Here is a 26496-nt window from a genome sequence, read left to right on the forward strand (position 1 = left end):
TGATCCCAGCCAGCAACCAGCAGTGCATTGCATTAACTGTCTACAGAATCATTCTCCCGGTTAATCACCATCTCCAGTTAATTCTCAGCTGATCTGGGCACCCAATCCTGGAGGGTGTGTTCTCAGAGATTCATCCTATCCTCACAGAGCAAGGTGTATAAACTCCAGTTCCTAGCTCATTCACATTGCCTTGGACAACACGTCACATCCCGTGAACAGGTGGCTCCTGTTTGCAATCTTCTGTCTTCTGAGATTTCCTTGTGTGTTAGACCTGTGGAACAACAGGTCCCAGCCGTTCCAGGTTCCAGCAGTTCCGGTGTTCCGTGGAACTACAAGTTCCAGCAATCACTCCAGCTCTCCTGCTACATTCGGTGTGTCAAGTCTCCAGTGGTTCCCTGTGTTCCAGTCTCCAGATCCCCTGTGTTCCTGGATATTCTCCTGTACCTGTTATTTCCGTGGAACTACAAGTTCCAGCAATCACTCCAGCTCTCCTGCTACATTCGGTGTGTCAAGTCTCCAGTGGTTCCCTGTGTTCCAGTCTCCAGATCCCCTGTGTTCCTGGATATTCTCCTGTACCTGTTACTTCCGTGGAACTACAAGTACCAGCACCAGCAATACCTTTCTGGCTTCACACCTTCTACATCTGCAGTGTGCTCCAGCCTACAGCAGTAGAGACTCCCTCTCCAGGTGCATCCCGTCATCTCACCTGTGATTCAGCCTGCATGCTGATTGTGCACTTCCAACAGCACAGTGAACATTACCATCCAGTCTCCTGCATTTCTACCAGGTTTGCTACCATCATTTCACCTCTGCTGGCTCCACGTTTTAATTACTCTGTTTCCATTTCTGCATTACAAACTCTGCCATAGACTTTCAGTTTCAAACCAATCCATGGCCATTACCATTGCCGTTACCATTGTCATTTCCATTGCATTCGTTTGTTTACTTTCTGCTGCATTATTATCTGGACTTTTCTGTTAATTAATAAATCTACATTGTGCACATGCGCAGAAACCCAGTACTGCCTCCTCACTTCATTTCTTCCATCCTACCTCCACTGACCCACTAGCGCCCCCTCCGGGGACACAAACCAGACCGAACCTGACAACACCCATCTAAAGTCTTTAGAGTGCCCATGTCTCCTGCGGAGCCCGTCTATACCCCATGGTCCTTACGGAGTCCCCAGCATCCTCTAGGACGTAAGAGAAAGAACCTTGAAGAACAACGCATGGCAATGATAAGTATACTGCAGAAGTTTAAAATGGTTTCTCACCTGAGTGATTTCTATTGTGCTGATTTATGTATGGAAATGGCCTCTGACCTGTGTGACGTCCCTGATGTTTAACAAGATCTGATCTGTGTACAAAACATTTCCCACACTCAGAACATGGAAATGGCTTCTCACCTGTGTGACTTCGCTGATGTCTAACAAGATGTGATTTACTTAACCATGCCTGCAAGTGCTCTATCTGACCTGGTGGCACGGGATGCGACCAGTCAGATAGTGTTAGCAGCGGCAGGGAAGATAAACTTCCCTCTGCTGCTGCTGTCAGAGGGACCGGAAGGTCCTCTGCATCCCTGCACTCTCCCCGTGTCTGCCGTGCTGCCGATCACTGCTGATCGGTCAGCACGGTAAGGATCTGTCTCCTCCAGCGGCTGCAGACAATGGCAGCCGCTGGGTAGTGTAAATAAACCCTCCCTAGCTGCCCCCAGACCCTCCCCCTGCGTACCTCGAGGCTGTCTCGGCTTTGAAAATGAAAGCCGCGATGGACGCAATGTTCCCGATTGATGTTTGTGGGGGGGGGGGATTTTTTAAAAAAAAAATGCAAAAATTTTTTCCCCTTTTTTTTTTTACCTAAAATCATTGGGGATAGGGTTAAATTCATGTTCTTCACCTAATTCACTCATTAAAAAAAAAAGACAATTTCGGAGCGTTTTTTTACTAAATAAATAGTTAAGTGGTTAAACAACATTTCCCACACTCAGAGTAAGAAAATGGCTTCTCACCTGTGTGACGTCTCTGATGTTTAACAAGATCTGATTTGTGTGCAAAACATTTCCCACACTCAGTACATGGAAATGGCTTCTCACCTGTGTGACTTCGCTGATGTATAATAAGATCTGATTTATGTACAAAACATTTCCCACACTCAGGACATGGAAATGGCGTCTCACCTGTGTGACGTCTCTGATGTATAACAAGATGTGATTTGTATGCAAAACATTTCCCACACTCAGAACATGGAAATGGCTTCTCACCTGTGTGACATCTCTGATGTTTAATAAGATCTGATCTGTGTGCGAAACATTTCCCACACTCAGAACATGGAAATGGCTTCTCACCTGTGTGACTTCTCTGATGCATAACAAGATCTGATTTGTGTACAAAACATTTCCCACACTCAGGACATGGAAATGGCTTCTCACCTGTGTGACGTCTCTGATGTATAACAAGATATGATTTGCGTGCAAAACATTTCCCACACTCAGAACATGGAAATGGCTTCTCACCTGTGTGACATCTCTGATGTTTAATAAGATCTGATCTGTGTGCGAAACATTTCCCACACTCAGAACATGGAAATGGCTTCTCACCTGTGTGACGTCTCTGATGTTTAATAAGATCTGATCTGTTTGCGAAACATTTCCCACACTTAGAACATGGAAATGGCTTCTCCCCTGTGTGATGTCTCTGATGTAAAACGAGATCTGATTTGAGTGCGAAACATTTCCCACACTCCGAGCAAGAAAATGGCTTCTCACCTGTGTGATGTCTGTTATGTCTAACGAGATCTGATTTGTGTGCAAAACATTTCCCACACTCAGTACATGGAAATGGCTTCTCACCTGTGTGACTTCGCTGATGTATAATAAGATCTGATTTATGTACAAAACATTTCCCACACTCAGGACATGGAAATGGCGTCTCACCTGTGTGACGTCTCTGATGTATAACAAGATGTGATTTGTATGCAAAACATTTCCCACACTCAGAACATGGAAATGGCTTCTCACCTGTGTGACTTCTTTGATGTATAACAAGATGTAATTTCTGGATAAAACATTTTCCACACTCAGAGCAAGAAAATGGCCTCTCACCTGTGTGACTTCTTTGATGTATAACAAGATCTGATTTGTGTGCAAAACATTTCCCACACTCAGAACATGGAAATGGCTTCTCACCTGTGTGACTTTGCTGATGTTTAACAAGATGTGATTTGTATGCAAAACATTTCCCACACTCAGAACATGGAAATGGCCACTCAGCTGTGTGGCTTCTCTGATGTCTAACAAGATATGATTTGTATGCAAAACATTTCCCACACTCAGAACATGGAAATGGCTTCTCACCTGTGTGACTTCTCTGATGTATAACAAGATATGATTTCTTTGTAAAACATTTCCCACACTCAGAGCAAGAAAATGGCCTCTCACCTGTGTGACTTCTTTGATGTATAACAAGATCTGATTTGTGTGCAAAATATTTCCCACACTCAGAACATGGAAATGGCTTCTCACCTGTGTGACTTTGCTGATGTTTAACAAGATGTGATTTGTATGCAAAACATTTCCCACACTCAGAACATGGAAATGGCCTCTCAGCTGTGTGACTTCTCTGATGTCTAACAAGATATGATTTGTATGCAAAACATTTCCCACACTCAGAACATGGAAATGGTTTCTCACCTGTGTGACTTCTCTGATGTATAACAAGATATGATTTCTTTGTAAAACATTTCCCACACTCTGAACATATCAGTGGCCTTCCACCTGCCTTACCTGTGTGTGGGTTAATAGGCTTTGTATTCTGTGTAACACATTTGGCATCTATAGCACATGGAAACTCTGTATCTACTCTCAGAGCTGTAACAGATGCACCAATATCAGAGTGATCAGGAGAACATTTCCTAGGATCAGGGGGACCAGCTGATAGAGCTAGATGTATAATTGGGGTAATGGGGTTATCTCCTGGAGAATCCTGTCTACTGTCATTATCTCTTATTTCGCAATCCGGGGATAACATTAGATATCCTTCTGAGATATTCCTGCTTGTGTGTCCATCTGCTGGAAATAAAATACATAATGGAAATGTAACTTTTCTGTAACAATATTAATCTTGTAAACAATAGGAGATGACTCTCTGGGACACTTAAAAATGTGTGTGTATAATAAAACATAACTTTTAATGAAGGCTTTATAATATTGTGTCTCAGACGATCATTTTGTCCACCCTCCTGAGAACACTCACAATAACAAATGTAATATTATAATAAGACTTAGATATATCTCTCTCTTGTACTGGTAACTAACCATGAAGTATAAATGGAGATGTAGTCACTCGCCAAGTCCTATGTCAGCACCAATGTAAAACAATGGATGGGGAACATATCGTATGAATTGGAGATTCTAGATGAACAATAACATCAGTCATATGAGCTGATGGATCAGAGAAATGTCTCCTAACATTACTCCTGGAAGCATTGGTAAGGTAGCATTCCTTTATGTGTGTGCTCATACGCTGGTAAGCCTGTACACGTGTTACTCACCCTTATATAAGGTATATTGCTACAAGAGAATAGGTGTGGAACAAGGTACTTTACATGCAATACACCATATGATACCCTGTAATCATCATCTGCTAAGTCACAATGCACATATAGTGGCAAGCTGCTCAATCAGATTGTGATGTCACTCAGGTGCTAAAAGGAAGGGGTAATTCTGTGTAAGATTTAAGTGTGATTCAAATACAAAAATATATACAAAGTGATAGAGAAAATCATAAGTGTTAATAAAGTGTTAGGGTGTGCTGACCTGAAGCCGCCCAGCCATACCGACATAGGGGCCACCGCACCCCACACCCACTCCATAATTAATTACACCTATGTCTGGGTCTGAATGCCCAGTGTAAGGCCACATGATAATGGCTCCTACAGCATCTGAGAACCAGCTTACCTAGAGACACCCCTAACTTCTCCAATGGCACAAGTCAGCAATCCCTCCTAATGCTGACCCATCCATGCCTCTCTAAATACAATGTACATATATTGGTAAGCTGCTCAATCAGATTGTGATGTCACTCAGGTGCTAAAAGGGAGGGGTAATTCTGTGTAATAAAAAAAATTGTGTTCCCTAATGCACACTGAGTGAAAAGTAATACTACATAATAATCAGATAATACGGAGATCTTAGTTGCGTATAACTGCAGATATAGGGTTAAGCCCCCAGGTCGATCGGCAAGGCGTCTCCATCACTGGGGGTCCCTAATACTAGGTATGGGTCCGGGGTGCAGGACCCCATCACGTCGGCACAGGTCGGCTACCCCAGGTCAGCACACAGGTGAAAATTATTAAGGGTTAATAAGAAGCACATAAGTACTATGTAAGTGAAGTGTGTTTAAAATACAAAAATATATACAAAGTGATAGGGAAAATCATAAGTGTTAATAAAGTGTTAGCAGCTTCAGGTCGGCACACCCTAAGTTATAATCTACTTTCTCTTACGTCCTAGAGGATGCTGAGGTCCATTTAGTACCATGGGGTATAGACGGGTCCTTTGGGAGCCACTGGCACTTTAGGAGTTTAATAGTGTGGGCTGGCTCCTCCCTCTATGCCCCTCCTACCAGACTCAGTTTAGAAAATGTGCCCGGAGGAGCCGGTCACAGCTAGGGGAACTCCTAGGAGTTTTCCTAGGTGTTTATTTTCTAGAGTTAGTTAGGTTACAGGAAGGCTGCTGGCAACAGCCTCCCTGCTTCGTGGGACTTAGGGGGGGTCGGGAATAGGAACCAACTTCCAGAAGAGTTAATGGTTCCCTACTCCGCTGACAGGACACTGAGCTCCTGAGGGTGCTGATCGCAAGCCCACGAGGTGACTGCTCACTCACGCAGCACGGCCGCCACCCCCTAACAGAGCCAGAAGAAGGAAAAATGGTGAGTACAGCGCCAGCGTCTCAGTTAGCGGCAGGGTATGGCGGCACAAGGGTGGGAGCGTAGCTCTGACAGGCTGCGCTCCAGGAAGGCTCAGCAACACACAGTGTAGGTGCTTTGAGGGGCGTCCTGAGCCAGCGTGGATAAACCCTACACTGGTCACACAGCTAACAGGGGCTAATCCCCCTGTTATCACTAAAACCCTCAGGCCAGTATAAACAATTAGTGCAGGAAGCCGCATGCCATTACAAGGGACGGGGCTTCCTCTCAGAGCGGATCCAGTACTCACCCGCGCCATTTTCTCTCTGCAGATCATAGGAACTAGGACACTGACAGGGAGCGCTGCCATCCATATTAAGGTTAGTCAGTCAGCGCCGGGCTTTTATCATAATAACTGTCTGCAGGGGCGCTGTGTGGCTGGCTCCTTATACTCTGTGACTCTCTGAAGGTACTCTGGGGGAAACTGTGTCTGACATTTTCCTGTGTGTGTGTGTGTGTGTGTGTGTGTGTGTATATCCACATTACCATGTCTAAGGACTCTGTGTCCTGTGCTGCAGGGTGTTTATCTTCTCCTGAGGAGTCTATTCCATGTACTCAGGACTGCAATGTGCTGTCTCACCCTTCTGACTCCGAACCCCCATGTGTGGATACTTTAAGGGGAATGATATCCCAGATTTCAACAAGGATGTCACATACTGAGAAAGAGACACAGTTTTTGAGACAATCTGTAGTGGGTTTGAAGTATTCAGCTCCCACTACTTTATCTAAAACCCCACCTACATACCCACAAAAACATACACTTGCCCAGATAATGCAAGCTGACACTGATACCGACTCTGATACAGGGGACGGTGATGGGGATATGCAGGGGGGATGCATCCCTTGCTAAAGAGGTGCAGCTAATGATTGAAGCCATTAGGGATGTTTTGCATATTTCTGAGAAGGTTCTGGAACAAGTAATCTTATTTTACAGTAAATAAGAAATCCTCGCTTACCTTCCCTGCTTCTAAGGAGTTAAAACTCCTTGTTTTAAAAATCCTGGGAAAACCCATAGAAAAAATTCCAGATCACTAAAAGAATTCTCTTTGTTTTCCCTTTCCCTAAAGAGGATAGAAAGAAGTGGGAAAACCCACCTATTGTAGACGCTTCTGTATATAGGCTGTCTAAAAAGATGGTTTTACCTGTCCCTGCTTCAACCGCCTTATAGGAGCCGGCTGACGCAATATTGAGACTACGCTCAAATCACTACACACTGCTACAGGCGTGGCTTTAAGACCCACTATTGCTTGTGCGTGGATTTCTAAAGCCATAGTAAAGTGGTCAGGCACCTTACTAGAGGACTTAGATACTATGGATAGGAGTGACATTGACTTGTTTTTACATCACATACAGGATTCTGCAGGTTTCATGGTGGAGAACATGAAGGACATTGGCCTGCTACTTCCATGGCTGTCTCGGCATGCAGAGGACTCTGGCTACGCCAATGGACTGCGGATGCAGAAACCAAGAAAAGTGTGGAGTTCCTGCCATTCACAGGTCAGGCACTATTTAGGGACGCATTGGATGCGTGGAATCCACGGCGACAGCGGGTAAGTCGACATTTCTTCCCTCCGCAGCAGCCCCAGCTAGGAAATCTTATCCTATACTGCAGTCCTTTTGGACCGCAAAATTTTAAAAATCCAAACCCCCTCCCACCTTCTTTAGAGGAGGTCAGGGAACATCCAAAAGACCTGCACCAACAGGTTCCCAGGAACAGAAACCAGGTTCTGCTTCCTCCAAATATTCAGCATGATGGTGTACCTCCCAGCCTGGAGATCAGGCAGGTGGGTGCGAGACTAAGATTTCAGTCACAGCTGGACGTCATCATGCCTAGACCCCTGGGTGACGGATATTGTTACCCAGGGGTACAAACTGGAGTTTCAGGAACTCCCACCTCACAGATTCTTCAAATCAGGCTTACCAGCTTCGCTGACAGAAAGTGCTATCCTACAGGAAGCCATTAAAAAATTGGTACGAACAAATGTCATTGTTCCAGTTCCACCTCACCCAAAAACCAAGGGTTATTACTCAAACCTGTTTGTGGTACCAAAACTGGACGGTTCGTTAAGGCCTATATTGAACCTGAAATTGTTGAACCCCTACTTGAGGGTTTTCCAAATCAAGATGGAGTCTCTGAGAGCGGTGATCTCAGGTCTGGAGGAGGGGGAATTCCTAGTATCCCTTGATATCAAGGATGCGTACCATCACATTCCGATCTGATCCCACCTCTCCAGGCCTTTCTACGGTTTGCACTACAGGACTGTCACTATCAGTTCCAGACGTTGCCATTTGGCCTCTCCACAGCACCGAGGGTGTGCACCAAGGTCATGGCGGAGATGATGCTCCTCCTACGGAAACAGAGAGTGAACATAATTCCATATCTGGATGATAGGCTGATAGGGGCATCTTCCAAGGAGAAGCTGTTGCAGAGTATTGCGCTCTCAACTCAACTACTCTGGGATCATGGGTGGATCCTGAACCTTCCAAATTCACATTTGGAACTGACAAGGAGACTGCCCTTCCTGGGGATAATACTTGACGCAGAAATGCAGGAGGGTGTTTCTACCAGTGGAGAAAGCATTGGTGATCCAATCAATGGTCCGGGATGTCTTGAAACCTCCCCGGGTATCGGTTCATTGATGCATTCACCTTCTGGGGAAGATGGTATCCTCCTACGAGGCTCTACAATACAGAAGATTCCATGCACGGTTCTTCCAGCTGGATCTCCTGGACAAGTGGTCGGGATCGCATCTTCACATGCACCAGCCGATATGCCTGTCACCGAAAGCCAGAATTTCACTACTCTGGTGGCTGCAAACTTCTCACCTGCTCAAGGGCCGCAGGTTCGGGATTCAGAATTGGATTCTTCTAACCATGGATGCAAGCCTCAAAGGTTGGGGAGTAGTCACCAATGGGGAAAACTTCACAGGAGAGTGGTCAAGCCAGGAATCGGTTCTTCCAATAAACATTCTGTAACTAAGGGCCATATACAATGGCCTTCTACAAGCGGCTCATCTTCTGCAAGATCAAACCATTCAGGTTTAGTCAGACAACATCACAGCGGTGTCCTACATAAACAGGCAGGGTGGAGCGAAGAGCAGGGCTGCAATGTCAGAGGTAACAAGAATCCTGACACACACTGGCACTGTCGGCGATCTTCATTCCGGGAGTGGACAACTGGGAAGCAGACTTCCTCAGCAGGCATAATCTCCATCCAGGAGAATGGGGCCTCCACCCAGAAGTATTCACAGAGGTAACACGCCGATGGGGTATACCTCAGATAGACATGATGGACTCTCGCCTCAACAAGAAGCTTCAGAGGTACTGTTCCAGCTCACGAGACATACAGGCAGTGGCGGTGGACACCCTGGTGACGCCATGGGTGTTCCAGTCAGTGTATGTGTTCCCTTCACTTCCACTCATCCCAAGGATTCTCAAACTAATAAAAAGATCAAGAGTTCCGGCGATCCTCATTGCTCTGGACTGGCCAAGGCGGGCTTGGTACGCGGATCTTCTGGCATTACTGCTGGAGGATCAGAGGCCTCTTCATCTTCGCGAGGACCTTTTACTGCAGGGGCCGTTTGCCTATCAAGACTTACCGCGGCTACGTTTGACGGCATGGAGGTTGAACGCCAGATCTTAGCACGGAAGGGCATTCCGAATAAGGTTATTCCTACTCTGATACAAGGGGGTAACGTCTAAGCATTACCATCGAATTTGGAAAAAGTATGTGTCTTGGTGTGAATCCAAAAAGTTTCCTACGGTGGAGTTTCAACTGGGACATTTTCTCCTCTTTCTGCAAGCAGGTGTTGGCCTACGCTTGGGCTCCATCAAGGTACAGATTTTGGCCTTGTCTATTTTCTTCCAGAAACAATTGGCTGCTATCCCTGAGGTTCAGACTTTCTTGAAAGGAGTTCTGCACATCCAACCACCCTTTGTGCCTCCTATGGCACCATGGGATCTTAATGTGGTGCTGTAGTTCCTGCAATCGGATTGCTTCGAACCTTTACAAGAGGTGGACGTAAAGTTTCTTACTTGGAAGGTGATCACGTTGTTGGCCTTGGCTTCTGCCAGACGTGTGTCAGAATTGGGGGCATTGTCGCACAAGAGCCCCTATTTGATTTCACATGAGGATAGAGCTGAGCTCAGAACGCGTCAGATATTTCTCCCTGAGGTTGTGCCGGCTTTTCATATCAACCAACCTATTGTGGTGCCAGTAGCTACTGACATCTCAATTACCTCAAAGTCCTTGGATGTCGTGCAGGCTTTGAAAATCTATGTGAAGAGAACTACTCGTCACAGGAAGTCAGACGCACTATTTGTACTTTATGATCCCAAAAAGATTGGGTGTCCTGCTTCTAAGCAGACAATTTCACGCTGGATCAGGCTTACTATCCAGCATGGAATGTAAACTACCGAAGTAGAGATAGCGCTGACATGTGTTGTATATCCTCAAGCAGCTGAAATAGGAAGGGCTAGTCAGACCCTTTGTATATAACAATAAATAAAGGTGATTCAGCGCTAGTGACTAGTTATAATAATAATTATTATTAAAATTTATTGAAAACATACATTGATTTCTTGTATAATAACATACACTTTACTGTTGCAACAGATAAAAAATGGTGGTACCACGACACAAAAAATGAAATATAAAAATAAAAAATAAAAAGTTCCAAAAAATATATATGTATAGGGCCTAGATCAACACTGCTTATTGGTTGAAGAAATTCTTAGATTGCTGGGTATGTAGCAAGATGCCTTATCCTAGGGAAATGAATAACAGTGTTACCAGTTTGCTGTAGTGAGTCCTCCACTCGGTTAGCACTCCGTAGTCATGGGGATTCTCTCACTTCTTTGATTGTCCCGTGCTGGAATTAGTGAGGGAGATGAACCCTGATAGGTCCTGATGCAATATCTTCCCTGGAGTTATTCCATGCGGGTCACCGTTCCCAAAAATGGATAGCCGGCAGATCTTGTAGTTAGTGGATCCCAGTCTTTGTCACCAACGCGTTTCACTGCTGGTGCAGCTTTCTCAAGGTGTATATGCAGTGTAAAAAGAGCCCTTATATAGCAGTGTTGATCATAATCGGCTACAGGTGTGCAGTTTCCAATCAATTCCTAAATTCATCAAATCTAAAAACTAATCTAGTTAAATTAATACATCATTTGCCAGAGGACAGTCCTATTAAACAATAGTTGTTAGGCGCCGAGGGTCCGCTCGTCAGTGCGGCCGGCGCCTAGCAACGGGGACGCCACTGTCGGATCGTGTTCCCCGTTGCTGGGTCTAAGTTTATATCATCACTGGTTTCCTGGCTGTGTAGCATGCAGCTGCACGGCATGTTGTAATTATCACTCATCTGTTTCCCTGGCCATGCAGCTTGTCAGCTGCATGGCATTTAATCCAATCAGCCTCCAAACAGCTGATTGGAAGACTCTCTGTTAAAAGCACTCCCAGGACTCCTCACAGACGCCGGTGATAGCTTCCTGTTTGCCTGATTCTGCTGCAGAGAGAGTTCCCAGTCCCGGTCTGTTCGTTTGTTCCTGTTCTCAGTGATCCTGTACTCGGAAGTTACCATCTGTTCCTGGAGTCTGATCGAGCACCTTTAACATCTGGTGGCGTTCGTGAGTCGCGGCGCAGCCGTGTGTTGCGGCTTGTCCGCTACTATTTATTATTGTGTTCATTTTGAGTTCTGGAGCTTTGCGGAGGATTCCGCTTCCACAAGATCCACTCTGGTGTCCAGCGGTGCCGGATAGGAGTGTCGGATCCGTGGATCTTTGGTTGTCCTTTTCCCTGACGGCTAGTCCGCACATACCTTTTGATTTAGTTTAGTTAGCTTGTAACCCCTGGCTTGGTTGCTTAGTCAGAGGGCCCCTTGTTATCACCCTGTCTCGGACTTCCCCTTGTCTCCCATTAAGACCTGCGGGGGCATCGGGGTTGGGCAGACATAATCCGCCCTTCGAACGCGGCTGCCATGGGCTCAAGCAACCATAGTCTCGCAGGGGATTTCTGATAACACGGGCGAGACAACGGAGTTAGGGCGCCAGGGGTTACTAGGCTCTCCAGCTCCCACAACCTGTATTTCATTCCTGTACTCAGATCTCTGCCATAAGATCTTCTCCAGTCTGGAGTACAGGAATCGTAACATTATCACCGGCCAGACAAAAGAAAAAATTTTCAACCGGAGTTCATTTTTTCACTTATCCAGTTGGGAGAATTTTGTCGGCCTCATGAATCCCACCGGTGTTGGGCCAAATCCTGGCCAGTTTTTGGTTAGTCAGATTCAGGAACTTACCCAAATGGTTCAGGATCTGTCCCTCCGGGTAAGCTCACAGGAAGATCTGTTACGGACTTCCCCGAGGGTCATCCCTGAACCAAAAATGCATCTGCCTGACCGTTTTTCTGGGGATAGAAAACAGTTTTTTAATTTTAAAGAGTCTTGTAAACTGTATTTTCGTTTAAGACCAGTTTCCTCAGGTACGGAGGCTCAGCGGGTTGGAATTATAATTTCTCTGCTTCAGGGGGATCCTCAGACCTGGGCTTTTGGTTTAAAGACAGACGATCCGGCCTTATCGTCTGTAGACGCCTTTTTGAAATCTTTAGGGCTATTGTATGACGACCCTGATAGAGAGGCATCCGCAGAAAGTCAGTTGCGTGCTCTAAAACAGGGTAGGAATCCTGCAGAGAATTATTGTACAGAGTTTCGCCGTTGGTCGAACGACTGTGGCTGGAATGATCCTGCCCTGCGCAGTCAGTTTCGCCTCGGCTTATCTGAATCTATAAAAGACAGCCTCCTTCAGTATCCCGCTCCTGAGAACCTTGATAAACTCATGGAGCTCTCTATTAAAATAGATCGTAGGCTCAGAGAGCGGAGGACTGAGAAAGGGGCATCTGTAGTTTCTTTTCCCTGAGTTTCTTCCGTTCCGGTAGACATGGAGGAGCCTATGCAGATTGGTCTCTCCAAATTGTCTCCGGAAGAAAGAACCAGGAGGCAAAATTCTGGTCTGTGTTTGTACTGCGGAGGTAAGGGACATTTTGCCCGTAGTTGCCCAAACAAGTCGGGAGACTTCCTGACCAAGTGAATAGTGAGGGGGTTCACTTTGGTCTACAGCTCATCTCCTCAAATAATTCACTATTGGTTCCTGCTAAAGTTTCTTATGACAGCCTCTGTTCCTCGGTCTCTGCTTTTGTGGACAGTGGAGCTGCAGGAAACTTTATGGACTTAACATGGGCCAAGGCCTTAGGTATTCCTCAGTTAACCTTAAGTAGGTGTATCACCATGCATGGTTTAGATGGGAGTCCCTTATCCAATGGGGTTATTTCTCTATGTACACCTCCTGTTTTGCTCTCGGTGGGAGCTCTACATTCTGAAAAGATTGAGTTTTTTCTTACCCATTGTCCAGCAGTTCCTGTGGTTCTGGGTCACCCTTGGCTGGCCTTTCATAATCCCATCATAGATTGGCAGTCTGGGGAGATCCTACAATGGAGTACCATCTGTGATAAAGAATGTATTACACTTCCTATCCGAGTAGCTGCTGCCAGGTCCGCACATATTCCTGGAGAATACCAAGATTTTTTGGATGTGTTTTCCAAGGGCAATGCGGATATTTTGCCTCCCCATAGGCCTTATGATTGTACCATTGAGTTAATTCCTGGTGCCACGTTGCCTAAAGGAAGGTTATATGCATTGTCTGGTCCTGAAACTGTGGCCATGAATGAGTATGTGAAAGAAAGTCTTGAGAAAGGGTTTATCAGGCCATCTAAATCCCCTTTAAGTGCAGGTTTTTTCTTCGTAGAGAAGAAGGATGGTTCCCTCAGACCCTGCATTGACTTTCGAGCCCTGAATAAAATCTCAGTAAAGAATACTTACCCTCTTGCCTCTGATCTCTGTCCTCTTTGATCAGCTACGTTCGGCTGTTATTTTTTCTAAGATTGACCTGAGAGGAGCATATAATCTCATTAGAATCAGATCAGGGGATGAGTGGAAAACGGCATTCAGTACTCAATCAGGTCACTATGAGTATCTGGTCATGCCATTCGGCCTATCTAACGCTCCGGCAGTCTTTCAGGATCTCATTAATGATGTGCTCCGTGAGTTTCTGGGAAGATTCGTTGTGGTCTATTTAGACGACATTTTGATTTATTCTGACTCTATAGAACAACATGTTACCCAGGTGCGTCAGGTACTTAAGAAATTACGTGAAAATCACTTGTATGCCAAACCGGAGAAGTGTGAATTTCACGTCACGGAGGTATCCTTTTTAGGGTACATTATTTCCCCTCGGGGATTCCGAATGGAACCTAAGAAGCTCCAAGCCATCCTGAGTTGGGCGCAACCCACCAACTTAAAAGCAATTCAGCGCTTTTTAGGGTTTGCAAACTACTATAGAAGGTTTATTCACTCTTTCTCTGACATAGTTGCTCCCATTGTGGCACTCACTAAGAAGGGAGCAGATCCTACCAATTGGTCATGTGAAGCTAAAGTATCTTTTCAGGCCTTGAAACAAGCCTTTGTCTCAGCCCCTGTCCTTAGACATCCCAACCCAGAATTGCCTTTCATCGTTGAGGTAGATGCCTCGGAGGTTGGTGTAGGGGCTATCCTTTCTCAGAAGGATCCAGATTCCCTTGAGTTACATCCTTGTGCCTTTATGTCCAGGAAATTCTCATCTGCTGAATCCAACTACGATGTTGGTAATCGGGAGTTGCTGGCTATTAAATGGGCTTTTGAGGAGTGGAGACATTGGCTTGAAGGAGCGACCCATACCATTTCTGTTTTGACGGATCACAAAAATCTTCAATACATTGAATCAGCTAAGCGACTGAATGCCCGACAGGCTCGTTGGGCTTTATTTTTCACTCGTTTCAAATTCATTATCACCTTCAGACCTGGTTCCAAGAATACCAAGGCAGATGCCCTCTCACGCAGTTTTCTTCCCGTTCAAGACAACAGTCCGGTTACTCTCATACTTCCGCCTTCAGTCATTCAGGCAGGTCTCACACAGGATGTTTTTTCTCAATTGAAGCTGCTTCAACATCAAGCTCCGGGAAATACTCCTGCTGGCCGTCTTTTTGTTCCTGAGTTTTTGAGAGCAACTGTTTTGGAGGAATTTCATGATAGCAAAGTTGCAGGGCATCTGGGAGTCGCTAAAACTTTTGAATTGGTATCCCGCTCAGTGTGGTGGCCTGGTCTTTCTAAAGACATTAAAGAGTTTGTTGTTTCGTGTCAGGTCTGTGCACAGCATAAAGTTCCCAGTTCTTTGCCTATTGGTCAACTTATGCCATTGAATGTTCCCCTTAGACCATGGTCGCATATCTCCATGGATTTTGTGGTGGATCTCCCTCTGTCAGCTGGATGCACAGTCATATGGGTGGTAGTGGACCGTTTTAGTAAGATGGCTCATTTTATTGGTCTTCCCCGATTGCCATCTGCCCAGGGATTGGCAGTCTTGTTCCTCCGTCATGTTTTCAGACTCCATGGGTTACCCACTGATATTGTTTCTGACAGGGGTCCACAATTCATTGCACAGTTTTGGAAGTCTTTTTGTGCTTCGTTAAAAATGAAATTATCATTAACCTCCGGTTATCATCCACAATCAAATGGACAGACTGAGCGAGTGAACCAATCCTTAAAACAATATTTGCGTTTGTACTCGGCCAAACTCCAAAATGACTGGTCTGAGTTTCTTCCATTGGCAGAGTTTGCTTATAATAATGCCTGTCATTCCTCCACCAATGTGTCTCCATTTTTTGCAGTTTTTGGTTTCCACCCCAGAGCTAATTCATTTTTCCAACATTCCTCTGTCTCCTCTCTGGCCCTGACCTCTCATCTTAAACTTATTTGGAAAAAAGTGCACATAGCTCTCAGAAAAGCAGCTTTCAGGGAAAAAGATTTTTCGGACAGGTTCCGGCGGCCGTGCACTTTTAGAGTAGGAGACAGGGTGTGGCTGTCGACTCGCAATATCAAACTTCGACAAACCTCAGCCAGATTGGGTCCTAGATTTATTGGACCATTTCTCATTATCAAAAAAGTCAATCCAGTTGCTTTCCGGTTACAGCTACCAAAAACGTTACGGATCGGAAATACCTTCCATTGCTCTTTGCTCAAACCATATGTTTCATCTAGCAGATTTCCTCGTAAAAAACCTCAGGGGAGATCACCAGTTAATGTACAGGGTCAGCAGGAGTTCGTGGTTGAGAAGGTTCTCGATTCCAAGTTGTCCCGGGGTCGGCTTTATTTTTTGGTGCATTGGAGAGGTTATGGTCCTGAGGAAAGGTCGTGGGTCCTAGATGAGGACCTTCATGCCCCAAGGCTCAAAAGGGCATTTTTTCAAGAATTTCCTCAGAAACCCGGATTTAGGGGTTCCTTGACCCCTCCTCAAGGGGGGGGTACTGTTAGGCGCCGAGGGTCCGCTCGTCAGTGCGGCCGGCGCCTAGCAACGGGGACGCCACTGTCGGATCGTGTTCCCCGTTGCTGGGTCTAAGTTTATATCATCACTGGTTTCCTGGCTGTGTAGCATGCAGCTGCACGGCATGTTGTAATTATCACTCATCTGTTTCCCTGGCCATGCAGCTTGTCAGCTGCATGGCATTTAATCCAATCAGCCTCCAAACAGCTGATTGGAAGACTCTCTGTTAAAAGCACTCCCAGGACTCCTCACAGACGCCGGTGATAGCTTCCTGTTTGCCTGATTCTGCTGCAGAGAGAGAGTTCCCAGTCCCGGTCTGTTCCTGTTCTCAGTGATCCTGTACTCGGAAGTTACCATCTGTTCCTGGAGTCTGATCGAGCACCTTTAACATCTGGTGGCGTTCGTGAGTCGCGGCGCAGCCGTGTGTTGCGGCTTGTCCGCTACTATTTATTATTGTGTTCATTTTGAGTTCTGGAGCTTTGCGGAGGATAACGCTTCCACAAGATCCACTCTGGTGTCCAGCGGTGCCGGATAGGAGTGTCGGATCCGTGGATCTTTGGTTGTCCTTTTCCCTGGCGGCTAGTCCGCACATACCTTTTGATTTAGTTTAGTTAGCTTGTAACCCCTGGCTTGGTTGCTTAGTCAGAGGGCCCCTTGTTATCACCCTGTCTCGGACTTCCCCTTGTCTCCCATTAAGACCTGCGGGGGCATCGGGGTTGGGCAGACATAATCCGCCCTTCGAACGCGGCTGCCATGGGCTCAAGCAACCATAGTCTCGCAGGGGATTTCTGATAACACGGGCGAGACAACGGAGTTAGGGCGCCAGGGGTTACTAGGCTCTCCAGCTCCCACAACCTGTATTTCATTCCTGTACTCAGATCTCTGCCATAAGATCTTCTCCAGTCTGGAGTACAGGAATCGTAACAATAGTAAAAACGAAATGTTGAAATACCTTAAAAAACGATTTTATTAAATTCATAATGGTCACATGATCGTTTGTCCCGGAAGTGGGAAGCGATCACATCCTGGATTCAGGCATGCGTGTCACCCCTCTATTTCACTTCAGTGAAAGAGAAAGGTTTGTCTGGTCAAAATATAGCACGTGATCGGATTTCCGATCACGTGACCCGCCCGTGACGTCTCTCTCCCCCTTTGGCGAGAGAGAGGTAATATGTAGTTAGTCAGAATAGGACACGTGATCGGAGTTCCGATCACGTGACCCGCCCGCAACGTCTCTCCCTCGCTTCAGCGAGAGGGGAGGTAAGTCTAGTCAGATAGAGACACGTGATCAATTTTAATGCCGGACAGATTTTCAAAAACAGATGTAAGTTTGTCCAATCACATGACCTTAATCATGGTCAAGACATTAACATACATCCCGTTGTCCAGCATCACCAAGAGCCATCAAATGTATACATAGGTCTTCATTAGGAAAAAATTACAGCCTATGTCGACAGTTTTCTACAACCTCGTGTCTCTCGGTTGAGGTCATTCATCTCAGATACCACACACTTCCTCCAATTATCGGAGAATGTTAAGTGGAAATCGACCTATTCATTTGCGACTTTAGATGTCTGGGCTCTCTATACGAACATCCCCCATAATTTGGGGGTGCAAGTTATACATGAGATACTTTCCCATGATCATGACCTCTCCGAGAGACACGAACAATTTCTAGTCGACTCTATATCCTTCATTCTTTCACACAACTATTTTCTTTTTTCGGACACTTTTTATCTTCAAACTATGGGCACGGCCATGGGGACCAGATTCGCCCCGAGCTACGCTAACCTCTATGTCGGCCAATTATAGGACCGATTTGTGTGGCAAAGCGGGTTCGGGGAGAAGCTGGTCTTCTACGGCCGATACATAGATGACCTTTTTATTATTTGGGATGGGGATTTGGATTCTTTTTCACAGTTTGTTTTCTCAACAACAACACTTATAATTTACAGTTCACCTCTCACTTTAGTAAAACTAACATTTCTTTCCTGGACATAGCCCTTAGTATTGAAGATAACTGTATCCTGACTTCCAATTTTGTGAAAGAAGTAGGGAACAACGGTTACTTACATTATAAAAGCGCACACTATGACCCCTGGAAAAAGAACATTCCAAGGGGCCAACTGATGCGACTACGTAGGAACTGCTCTACCATGGAATCTTTCTTGTCACAAGCAGACCAATTAATACAGAAATTCAGAGATAGAGAATACCCTCAATATATTCTAGACATTGCCTTGAAAGAAACATTAGCAATGAACAGACAGTCACTATTGGTCCACAAATCCAAAACTGTTCATCAAGACCAAAAGAATAGAGAGTTGGCCTTTATCTCAAAGTTTAATAATGAATCAAAAAGGATCAAATCCATTATAAAACAAAATTATCCTATGTTAAAAAGTGACCCCCTTTTGTCCAAGATACTTCCTCCTAATCCAGAATTTATATTCAAGAAAAATAAGTCACTGAAAACAATCCTAGCCCCAAGCCAATTGAAGACTATACCTTCAAATAATACCAAAGGTATGTCATGGTTACCTCCATTAACTAATGGCTTCTACAAATGTGGGGCAAACCGGTGTACAACCTGTCTTCATACGTGCAATAAAACTAAAGTAATAGTCTCTCCTGTGGACCAGAAAATTATAAAAATATCAAGTTTTATTAACTGTAATACCTCTTGGGTCATCTACCGCTTACAATGTAGCTGTAAATTGAATTATGTGGGAAGAACAACAAGAAGTATCAAAATCAGATTCATGGAGCACCGTAGGAATATTGTGAATGGGGTAACCAACCATAGTGTCCCAAGACATTTTCTCAAATTTCATAACAAAGATCCATCATCCCTGACCATTACAGGTCTTGAACACATCAAGAAAACAGAGAGGGGGTGACAGATACACCCGCTTATGCAAACAGGAAATTTTCTGGACATTCCAGCTTGATTCATTATATCCTAGCGGTCTCAATGAGGCCCTAGAGCTGAATGCACTTCTCTGAAGGGAGATGTTATTTCAGAGGTGGAGAAGCTGATCTGTCACGAGGATTTTCTTTATTATACCAAAGATCAATTCATATACAAAATAATAATAAAAAATATATATGAGAAATAATATTTTCTAGATATATTTGTGCTCTATTGTGTCTTATATCACACCATATGACGGAATCTCTGATGAAATAATAATGATCTTTTGTGCTGCTAGACCATGTTATATGTGATCATTAAATTGTCAAAAGATACTAGATGAGTTTAACTGAAGAATGAACCAATGAATATGCAAGAATTTGATCTTTACCTATTTATTATAAGATGCTCAACTACCATTTATTAGCATGAGACTATTTTGGTTATTATAATTAGAAGATAAATGAGATTATTATGGAGCCAATGATGCTATGGTCTGCTTTTATTTATTTTATATCTATTAAAAATGATAAATTCTAAACTAAATATGTGGTATCATCCAGGAGGGAAGAAGGTTGTTGGATGTGTGTCATGCTAATGATGTGGTTAGAAGGATATTAAAATGGCATTTTTGTTCCAACATCCCCCTTGCCATATAATAATTATTATATAATTTTTTTCCTAATGAAGACCTATATATACATTTTGATGGCTCTTGGTGATGCTGGACAACGGGATGTATGTTAATGTCCTGACCATGATTAAGGTCATGTGATTGGACAAACTTACATCTGTTTTTTAAAATCTGTCCGGCATTAAAATTGATCACGTGTCTCTATCTGACTAGACTTACCTCCCCTCTCGCTGAAGCGAGGGAGAGACGTTGCGGGCGGGTCACGTGATCGGAACTCCGATCACGTGTCCTATTCTGACTAACTACATATTACCTCTCTCTCGCCGACGGGGGAGAGAGACGTCACGGGCGGGTCACGTGATCGGAACTCCGATCACGTGCTATATTTTGACCAGACAAACCTTTCTCTTTCACTGAAGTGAAATAGAGGGGTGACACGCACGCCTGAATCCAGGATGTGATCGCTTCCCACTTCCGGGACAAACGATCATGTGACCATTATGAATTTAATAAAATCGTTTTTTAAGGTATTTCAACATTTCGTTTTTACTATTGTTTAATAGGACTGTCCTCTGGCAAATGATGTATTAATTTAACTAGATTAGTTTTTAGATTTGATGAATTTAGGAATTGATTGGAAACTGCACACCTGTAGCCGATTATGATCAACACTGCTATATAAGGGCTCTTTTTACACTGCATATACACCTTGAGAAAGCTGCACCAGCAGTGAAACGCGTTGGTGACAAAGACTGGGATCCACTAACTACAAGATCTGCCGGCTATCCATTTTTGGGAACGGTGACCCGCATGGAATAACTCCAGGGAAGATATTGCATCAGGACCTATCAGGGTTCATCTCCCTCACTAATTCCAGCACGGGACAATCAAAGAAGTGAGAGAATCCCCATGACTACGGAGTGCTAACCGAGTGGAGGACTCACTACAGCAAACTGGTAACACCGTTATTTATTTCCCTAGGATAAGGCATCTTGCTACATACCCAGCAATCTAAGAATTTCTTCAACCAATAAGCAGTGTTGATCTAGGCCCTATACATATATATTTTTTGGAACTTTTTATTTTTTATTTTTATATTTCATTTTTTGTGTCGTGGTACCACCATTTTTTATCTGTTACAGTAAAGTGTATGTTATTATACAAGAAATCAATGTATGTTTTCAATAAATTTTAATAATTATCTAACTAGTCACTAGCGCTGAATCACCTTTATTTATTACTATCCAGCATGCTTATTCCGCGGCAGGATTGCCAATTCCAAAATCTGTTCAGGCGCACTCTACCCGTAAAGTGGGTTCTTCCAGGGCAGCTGCACAGGGTGTCTCGGCTATTCAGCTTTGCCGAGCAGCTACTTGGTCACGTTTGCTAAGTTTTACAAGTTCTATACTTTGGCCTCTGAGGACCTCAAGTTTGGTCAATCAGTTCTGCAGGAACCTCAGCACTCTCCCTCCTGTACTGGGAGCTTTGGTACATCTCCATGGTACTAAATGGATCCCAGCATCTTCTACAGACTACGAGAAAAGGATTTACCGGTAGGTAATTAAAATCATATTTTTACATCAGTGTCTAACCTCTATATTCTCAATAGTAATAAGGATGGTGTGTGTAAAGAGAATTACATATCAGAAACTATACAGCTGCCGCCATACTTCTGCTTCTCATACATGTGCTACGGGCAGCAGTGAACATCTGAGTGAGAGTGCAGGGAAGACAGCAGAGTCTGATGAGAAAGAGATTGTGTCTGCCTTTGTAGGGCTGTACAACACCTGTCACCTCTGTTATTATATAAAATAATAAATAAGAGGAGCGTGGTCCATCCAGACGTGCTTTCTGGAGCTCTCCTCACTAAGTGGCTTCTTATCTACCCTACCTGATAGCTCTCAGCCGCCACTGGGACCAAGACCCAGTCTATTAAGTCCCTCACTCCTACTGCCCTAAAGCCAATCGCTCCACTCACTCTGGGCACCTTTCACTGCCGCAGCCTAGTGACGCCTATGAAGCCATGGGCTGTATTCTGGGGCTAAGCGTGCCCAGTCTTTGCCTTCTGCCTTCAATAAGGTTTAATATAAATATTTTATATATATATATATATATATATATATATATATATATAGAGAGAGAGAGAGAGAGAGAGAGCGAGCGAGCACAACGACACAGGACGTGCACATGCGTGTAGATGGTGACACTAAAACTACTGGATGATCATTGTGAATGTCTGAGGCATTGATGCAATGCAAATTTGTTGAGACATTGTTTCTTTTTCAGATGGAACCATGGGTCGTGCACGTGATGCGACTGGCAAAAGGGAGCCATTGGTTGTGGCAGAGACCGGCATTTGTTTGTTGGTGATCCCTTGTAGACAGTGAGTAGTGTCCATCTACAGTGGAAGAAGCCTGGACACCAAGAATCCCAGCGGCGGAACAGTGGGAGAAAGCAGATCATGACAAATCGGGACCACAGGCATTTAGGGCACCTAGCAACCACCAATCGTTCCAAACGCACCAGGAACTGCACAAACAGTGCTATGCCAGACTCAGCCAAACAGTCCCAGATCTGGTGAATTGGAGGGCCACGTGAGATGTGGTAGCACGTCAGACTGGTGCTCTGAAAACCAATCCAAGCATTTCGGCCACTGTTCTGCCGCTGAGAGCAAACCTAAAGTCTAACACTAATGTGATAGCTGTTTTTATGGTAATTATTTTGAGCAATAGAGTAGGACCTGCAGTATAGTGGGGTCCCTTGTCGGGGGCTGCAGGCTTAAATGCACTGAGCAATACATGAACTAAAACTCCACTGTTTATTATTGTTAGTTAAATATACGTTATCGTAAGAACTTACCGTTAATAACGGTATTTCTCCTATGTCCATAGGTTTCCACAGGATAACAATGGGATATGATGGAGCGACAGCGGATTGGCACCAAATGATCACAAGCTTTCAGGCCTCCCAGGATGAAACAGGCTCGTCCATATATCCCCGCCCACTGGCTCAGTCAAATCAGTTGTATTCCAAAGCATTTAGGCAGGAGCCTTATGTAGAACCCTATTCAGGCGAGAAGAACACACTTGCACACCCTTCCATGCAAGAGGGAAGAGGTTTGTCAGTATAAAGTTTCTCAAATCGAGTGCGTCAGGGTGAGATCCCTGTGGAAACCTGTGGACATAGGAGAAATACCGTTATCAATGGTAAGTTCTCACCATAACGTATATTTATCCGGCTGGGTCCACAGGTTATCCACAGGATAACAATAAGATTTTAAACCTAACGGTAAATCTTTTTCTCCTAGTCCGTAGAGGATGCTGGGGACTCCGTAAGGACCATGGGGTATAGACGGGCTCCGCAGGAGACATGGACACTCTAAGACCTTTTAATGGGCGTGAGCTGGCTCCTCCCTCTATGCCCCTCCTCCAGACCTCAGTTATAAAACTGTGCACAGAGGAGACGGACATTTTGAGGAAAAGGATTTTGTTATGTAAGGGTGAGATACATACCAGCTCACACCACAAACACACCGTACAACATGGTATATAACTAAACCAGTTAACAGCATGAACAACAGAAATCAGCAACAGTCTGATCTCAACCGTACACAACTCTCGTGTAACTACATCAGTAACTATGTACAAGTACTGCAGATTTACTCCGCACTGGGACGGGCGCACAGCATCCTCTATGGACTAGGAGAAAAAGATTTACCGGTAGGTTTAAAATCTTATTTTCTCATATGTCCTAGAGGATGCTGGGGACTCTGTAAGGACCATGGGGATTATACCAAAGCTCCAGACCTGGCGGGAGAGTGCGAATGACTCTGCAGCACCGATTGAGCAAACAGGAGGTCCTCATCAGCCAGGGTATCAAACTTATAGAATTTTGCAAAAGTGTTTGAACCCAACCAAGTAGCTGCTCGGCAAAGCTGTAATGCCGAGACACCTCGGGCAGCCGCCCAGAAGAGCGCACCTCCGTAGTGGAACGGGCCTTCACTGATTTTGGTAATGGCAATCCTGCCATAGAATGAACCTGCTGAATCGTGTTACAGATCCAGTGTGCAATAGTCTGCTTGGAAGCAGGAGCGCCAACCTTGTTGGCCGCATATAGGACAAACAGAGCCTCTGTTTTCCTAATACGAGCCATTCTAGCTACATAGATTTTTAAAGCCCTGACTACATCAAGGGACTTGGAATCCTCCAAGACATCTGTAGCCACCGGCACTACAATAGGTTGGTTCATGTTAAACAACGAAACCACCTTAGGTAGAAATTGCGGACGAGTTCTCAATTCCGCCCTATCCACATGGAAAATCAGATAGGGGCTCTTGTGGGACAAGGCCGCCAATTCTGACACCCGCCTTGCAGATGCCAAGGCCAATAACATGACCACTTTCCACGTGAGAAATTTTAACTCAACAGTTTGAAGTGGTTCAAACCAATGTGATTTAAGGAACTGCAACACCACATTCAGGTCCCACGGTGCCACAAAAGGAGGTTTGATGTGCAGTACTCCTTTCACAAAAGTCTGTACTTCTGGAAGAGAGGCCAATTCCTTCTGAAAGAATATTGATAAGACCGAAATCTGCACCTTAATGGAACCTAACTTTAGGCCGATATCCACTCCGGTCTGTAGAAAATGGAGAAAATGACCCAGCTGGAATTCTTCGGTAGGAGCATTCTTGGATTCACACCAAGACACATACTTCATCCAGAACCGGTGATAGTGTTTCGCCGTTACTTCCTTCCTAGCTTTAAGTAGAGTAGGGATGACTTCCCCTGGAATACCTTTCCTAGCTAGGATTTGGTGTTCAACCGCCACGCCGTCAAACATAATCGCGGTAAGTCTTGGAACACACACGGCCCCTGTTGTAACAGGTCCTCTCTGAGAGGAAGCGGCCAAGGATCTTATGCGATCATTTCCTGAAGATCTGGATACCAGGCCCTTCGAGGCCAAACTGGGACAATGTGTATCGTCTTCTTATGAATTTCAATATTTTTGAGATGAGCGGAAGCGGAGGGAACACATAGACCGCTTGATACACCCACGGTGTTACTAGCGCATCCACTGCTATTGCCTGAGGGTCCCTTGCCCTGGAACAATATGTCCGAAGCTTCTTGTTGAGGTGTGACGCCATCATGTCTATTTGAGGGAGTCCCCAACAACTTGTTACTTCTGCAAAGACCTCTTGATGAAGTCCCCACTCTCCTGGATGGAGATCGTGTCTGCTGAGGAAGTCTGCTTCCCAGAATGAATACCGCGGACAAAGCGCTTACATGATTTTCCGCCCAGCGAAGAATCCTGGTGGCCTCCGCCATTGCTGCTCTGCTCCTTGTTCCGCCCTGGCGGTTTACATGCGCCACGGCTGTGATATTGTCTGACTGGATCAGAACGGGTAGGTTGCGAAGGAGTTGCTCCGCCTGTCTCAGGCTGTTGTATATGGCCCTTAATTCCAGCACGTTATGTGCAGACAAGCCTCCTGGTTTGACCATATTCCCTGAAAGTTTTTTCCCTGTGTGACTGCTCCCCAACCTCGGAGGCTCGCATCCGTGGTCACAAGAACCCAATCTTGAATTCCAAACCTGCGACCCTCTAGAAGGTAAGCACTTTGGAGCCACCACAGGAGAGATATGCTGGCGCTGGGGGACAGGCTTATCATCTGATGCATTTGGAGATGGGACCCTGACCACTTGCTCAATAGGTCCCACTGAAAAGTTCTTGCATGGAACCTGCCAAACGGAATGGCCTCATAAGCCGCCACCATCTTTCCCAACACTCGAGTGCATTGATGAATCTACACTCTTTTTTATTTCAGCAGAACCCCGACCATGTTCTGGAGTTCCAGAGCTTTTTCCACTGGGAGAAAAACCCTCTGCCGTTCCGTGTTGTTGTAGCACCCTCAGAGAGAGAGCCACGCTCTTCAGTAATTGTTCTCTTGATCTCGCTTTTATCAGGATATCGTCCAAGTACGGGACATTTTGACACCCTGCTTGCGCAGGAGCACCATCATTTCTGCCATTACCTTGGTGAAAATCCTCGGGACCGTGGAAAGCCCAAACGGCAACGTCTGAAACTGGTAATGACAATCCTGTACAGCGAATCTCAGGAATGCCTGATGAGGAGGATATATGGGGACATGAAGGTATGCATCCTTTATATCTAGTGACACCATAAAATCCCCCCCTTCCAGGCAGGAGATCACTGCCCGGAGAGATTCCATTTTGAATTTGAATCTCTTCAAATATAGATTTAGGGATTTTAGGTTCAGAATCGGTCTGATCGAGCCGTCCGGCTTCGGGACCACAAACAGGGTTGAATAGAACCCCTTTCCATGTTGCAACTGGGGGAACCTGGATAATCACTTGCTGTTGACACAGCTTTTGTATAGCCACCGAAACTATTGCTCTCTCTGGAAGAGAAGCTGGCAAGGCCGATTTGAAAAATCGGCGCGGAGGCACATCTTCGAACTCCAGTTTGTAGCCTTGGGACACAATTCCTATCACCCAAGGATCCAAGTCCGAATGAACCCAGACCTGGCTGAAGAGATGAAGACGTGCCCCCACCGGTGTCATG

General features: G+C 45.2%; 1 protein-coding gene across 1 annotated transcript in view; it reads right to left on the bottom strand.

The window, feature by feature from the left end:
- Window positions 1-1881: 1881 nt before the first annotated feature.
- The window catches only part of LOC134983236 (uncharacterized), a 178558-nt gene continuing 153943 nt past the window's right edge, over window positions 1882-26496 (bottom strand). Inside the window, exon 17 of the mRNA XM_063948969.1 lies at window positions 1882-4065. Coding sequence (XP_063805039.1) covers window positions 1955-4065 — 2111 coding nt within the window. The 3' untranslated portion in view covers window positions 1882-1954. The remainder of the gene's footprint in view (window positions 4066-26496) is intronic.

This window comes from Pseudophryne corroboree (genome assembly GCF_028390025.1).
Source record: "Pseudophryne corroboree isolate aPseCor3 chromosome 3 unlocalized genomic scaffold, aPseCor3.hap2 SUPER_3_unloc_10, whole genome shotgun sequence".
Lineage (NCBI taxonomy): Eukaryota > Metazoa > Chordata > Amphibia > Anura > Myobatrachidae > Pseudophryne > Pseudophryne corroboree.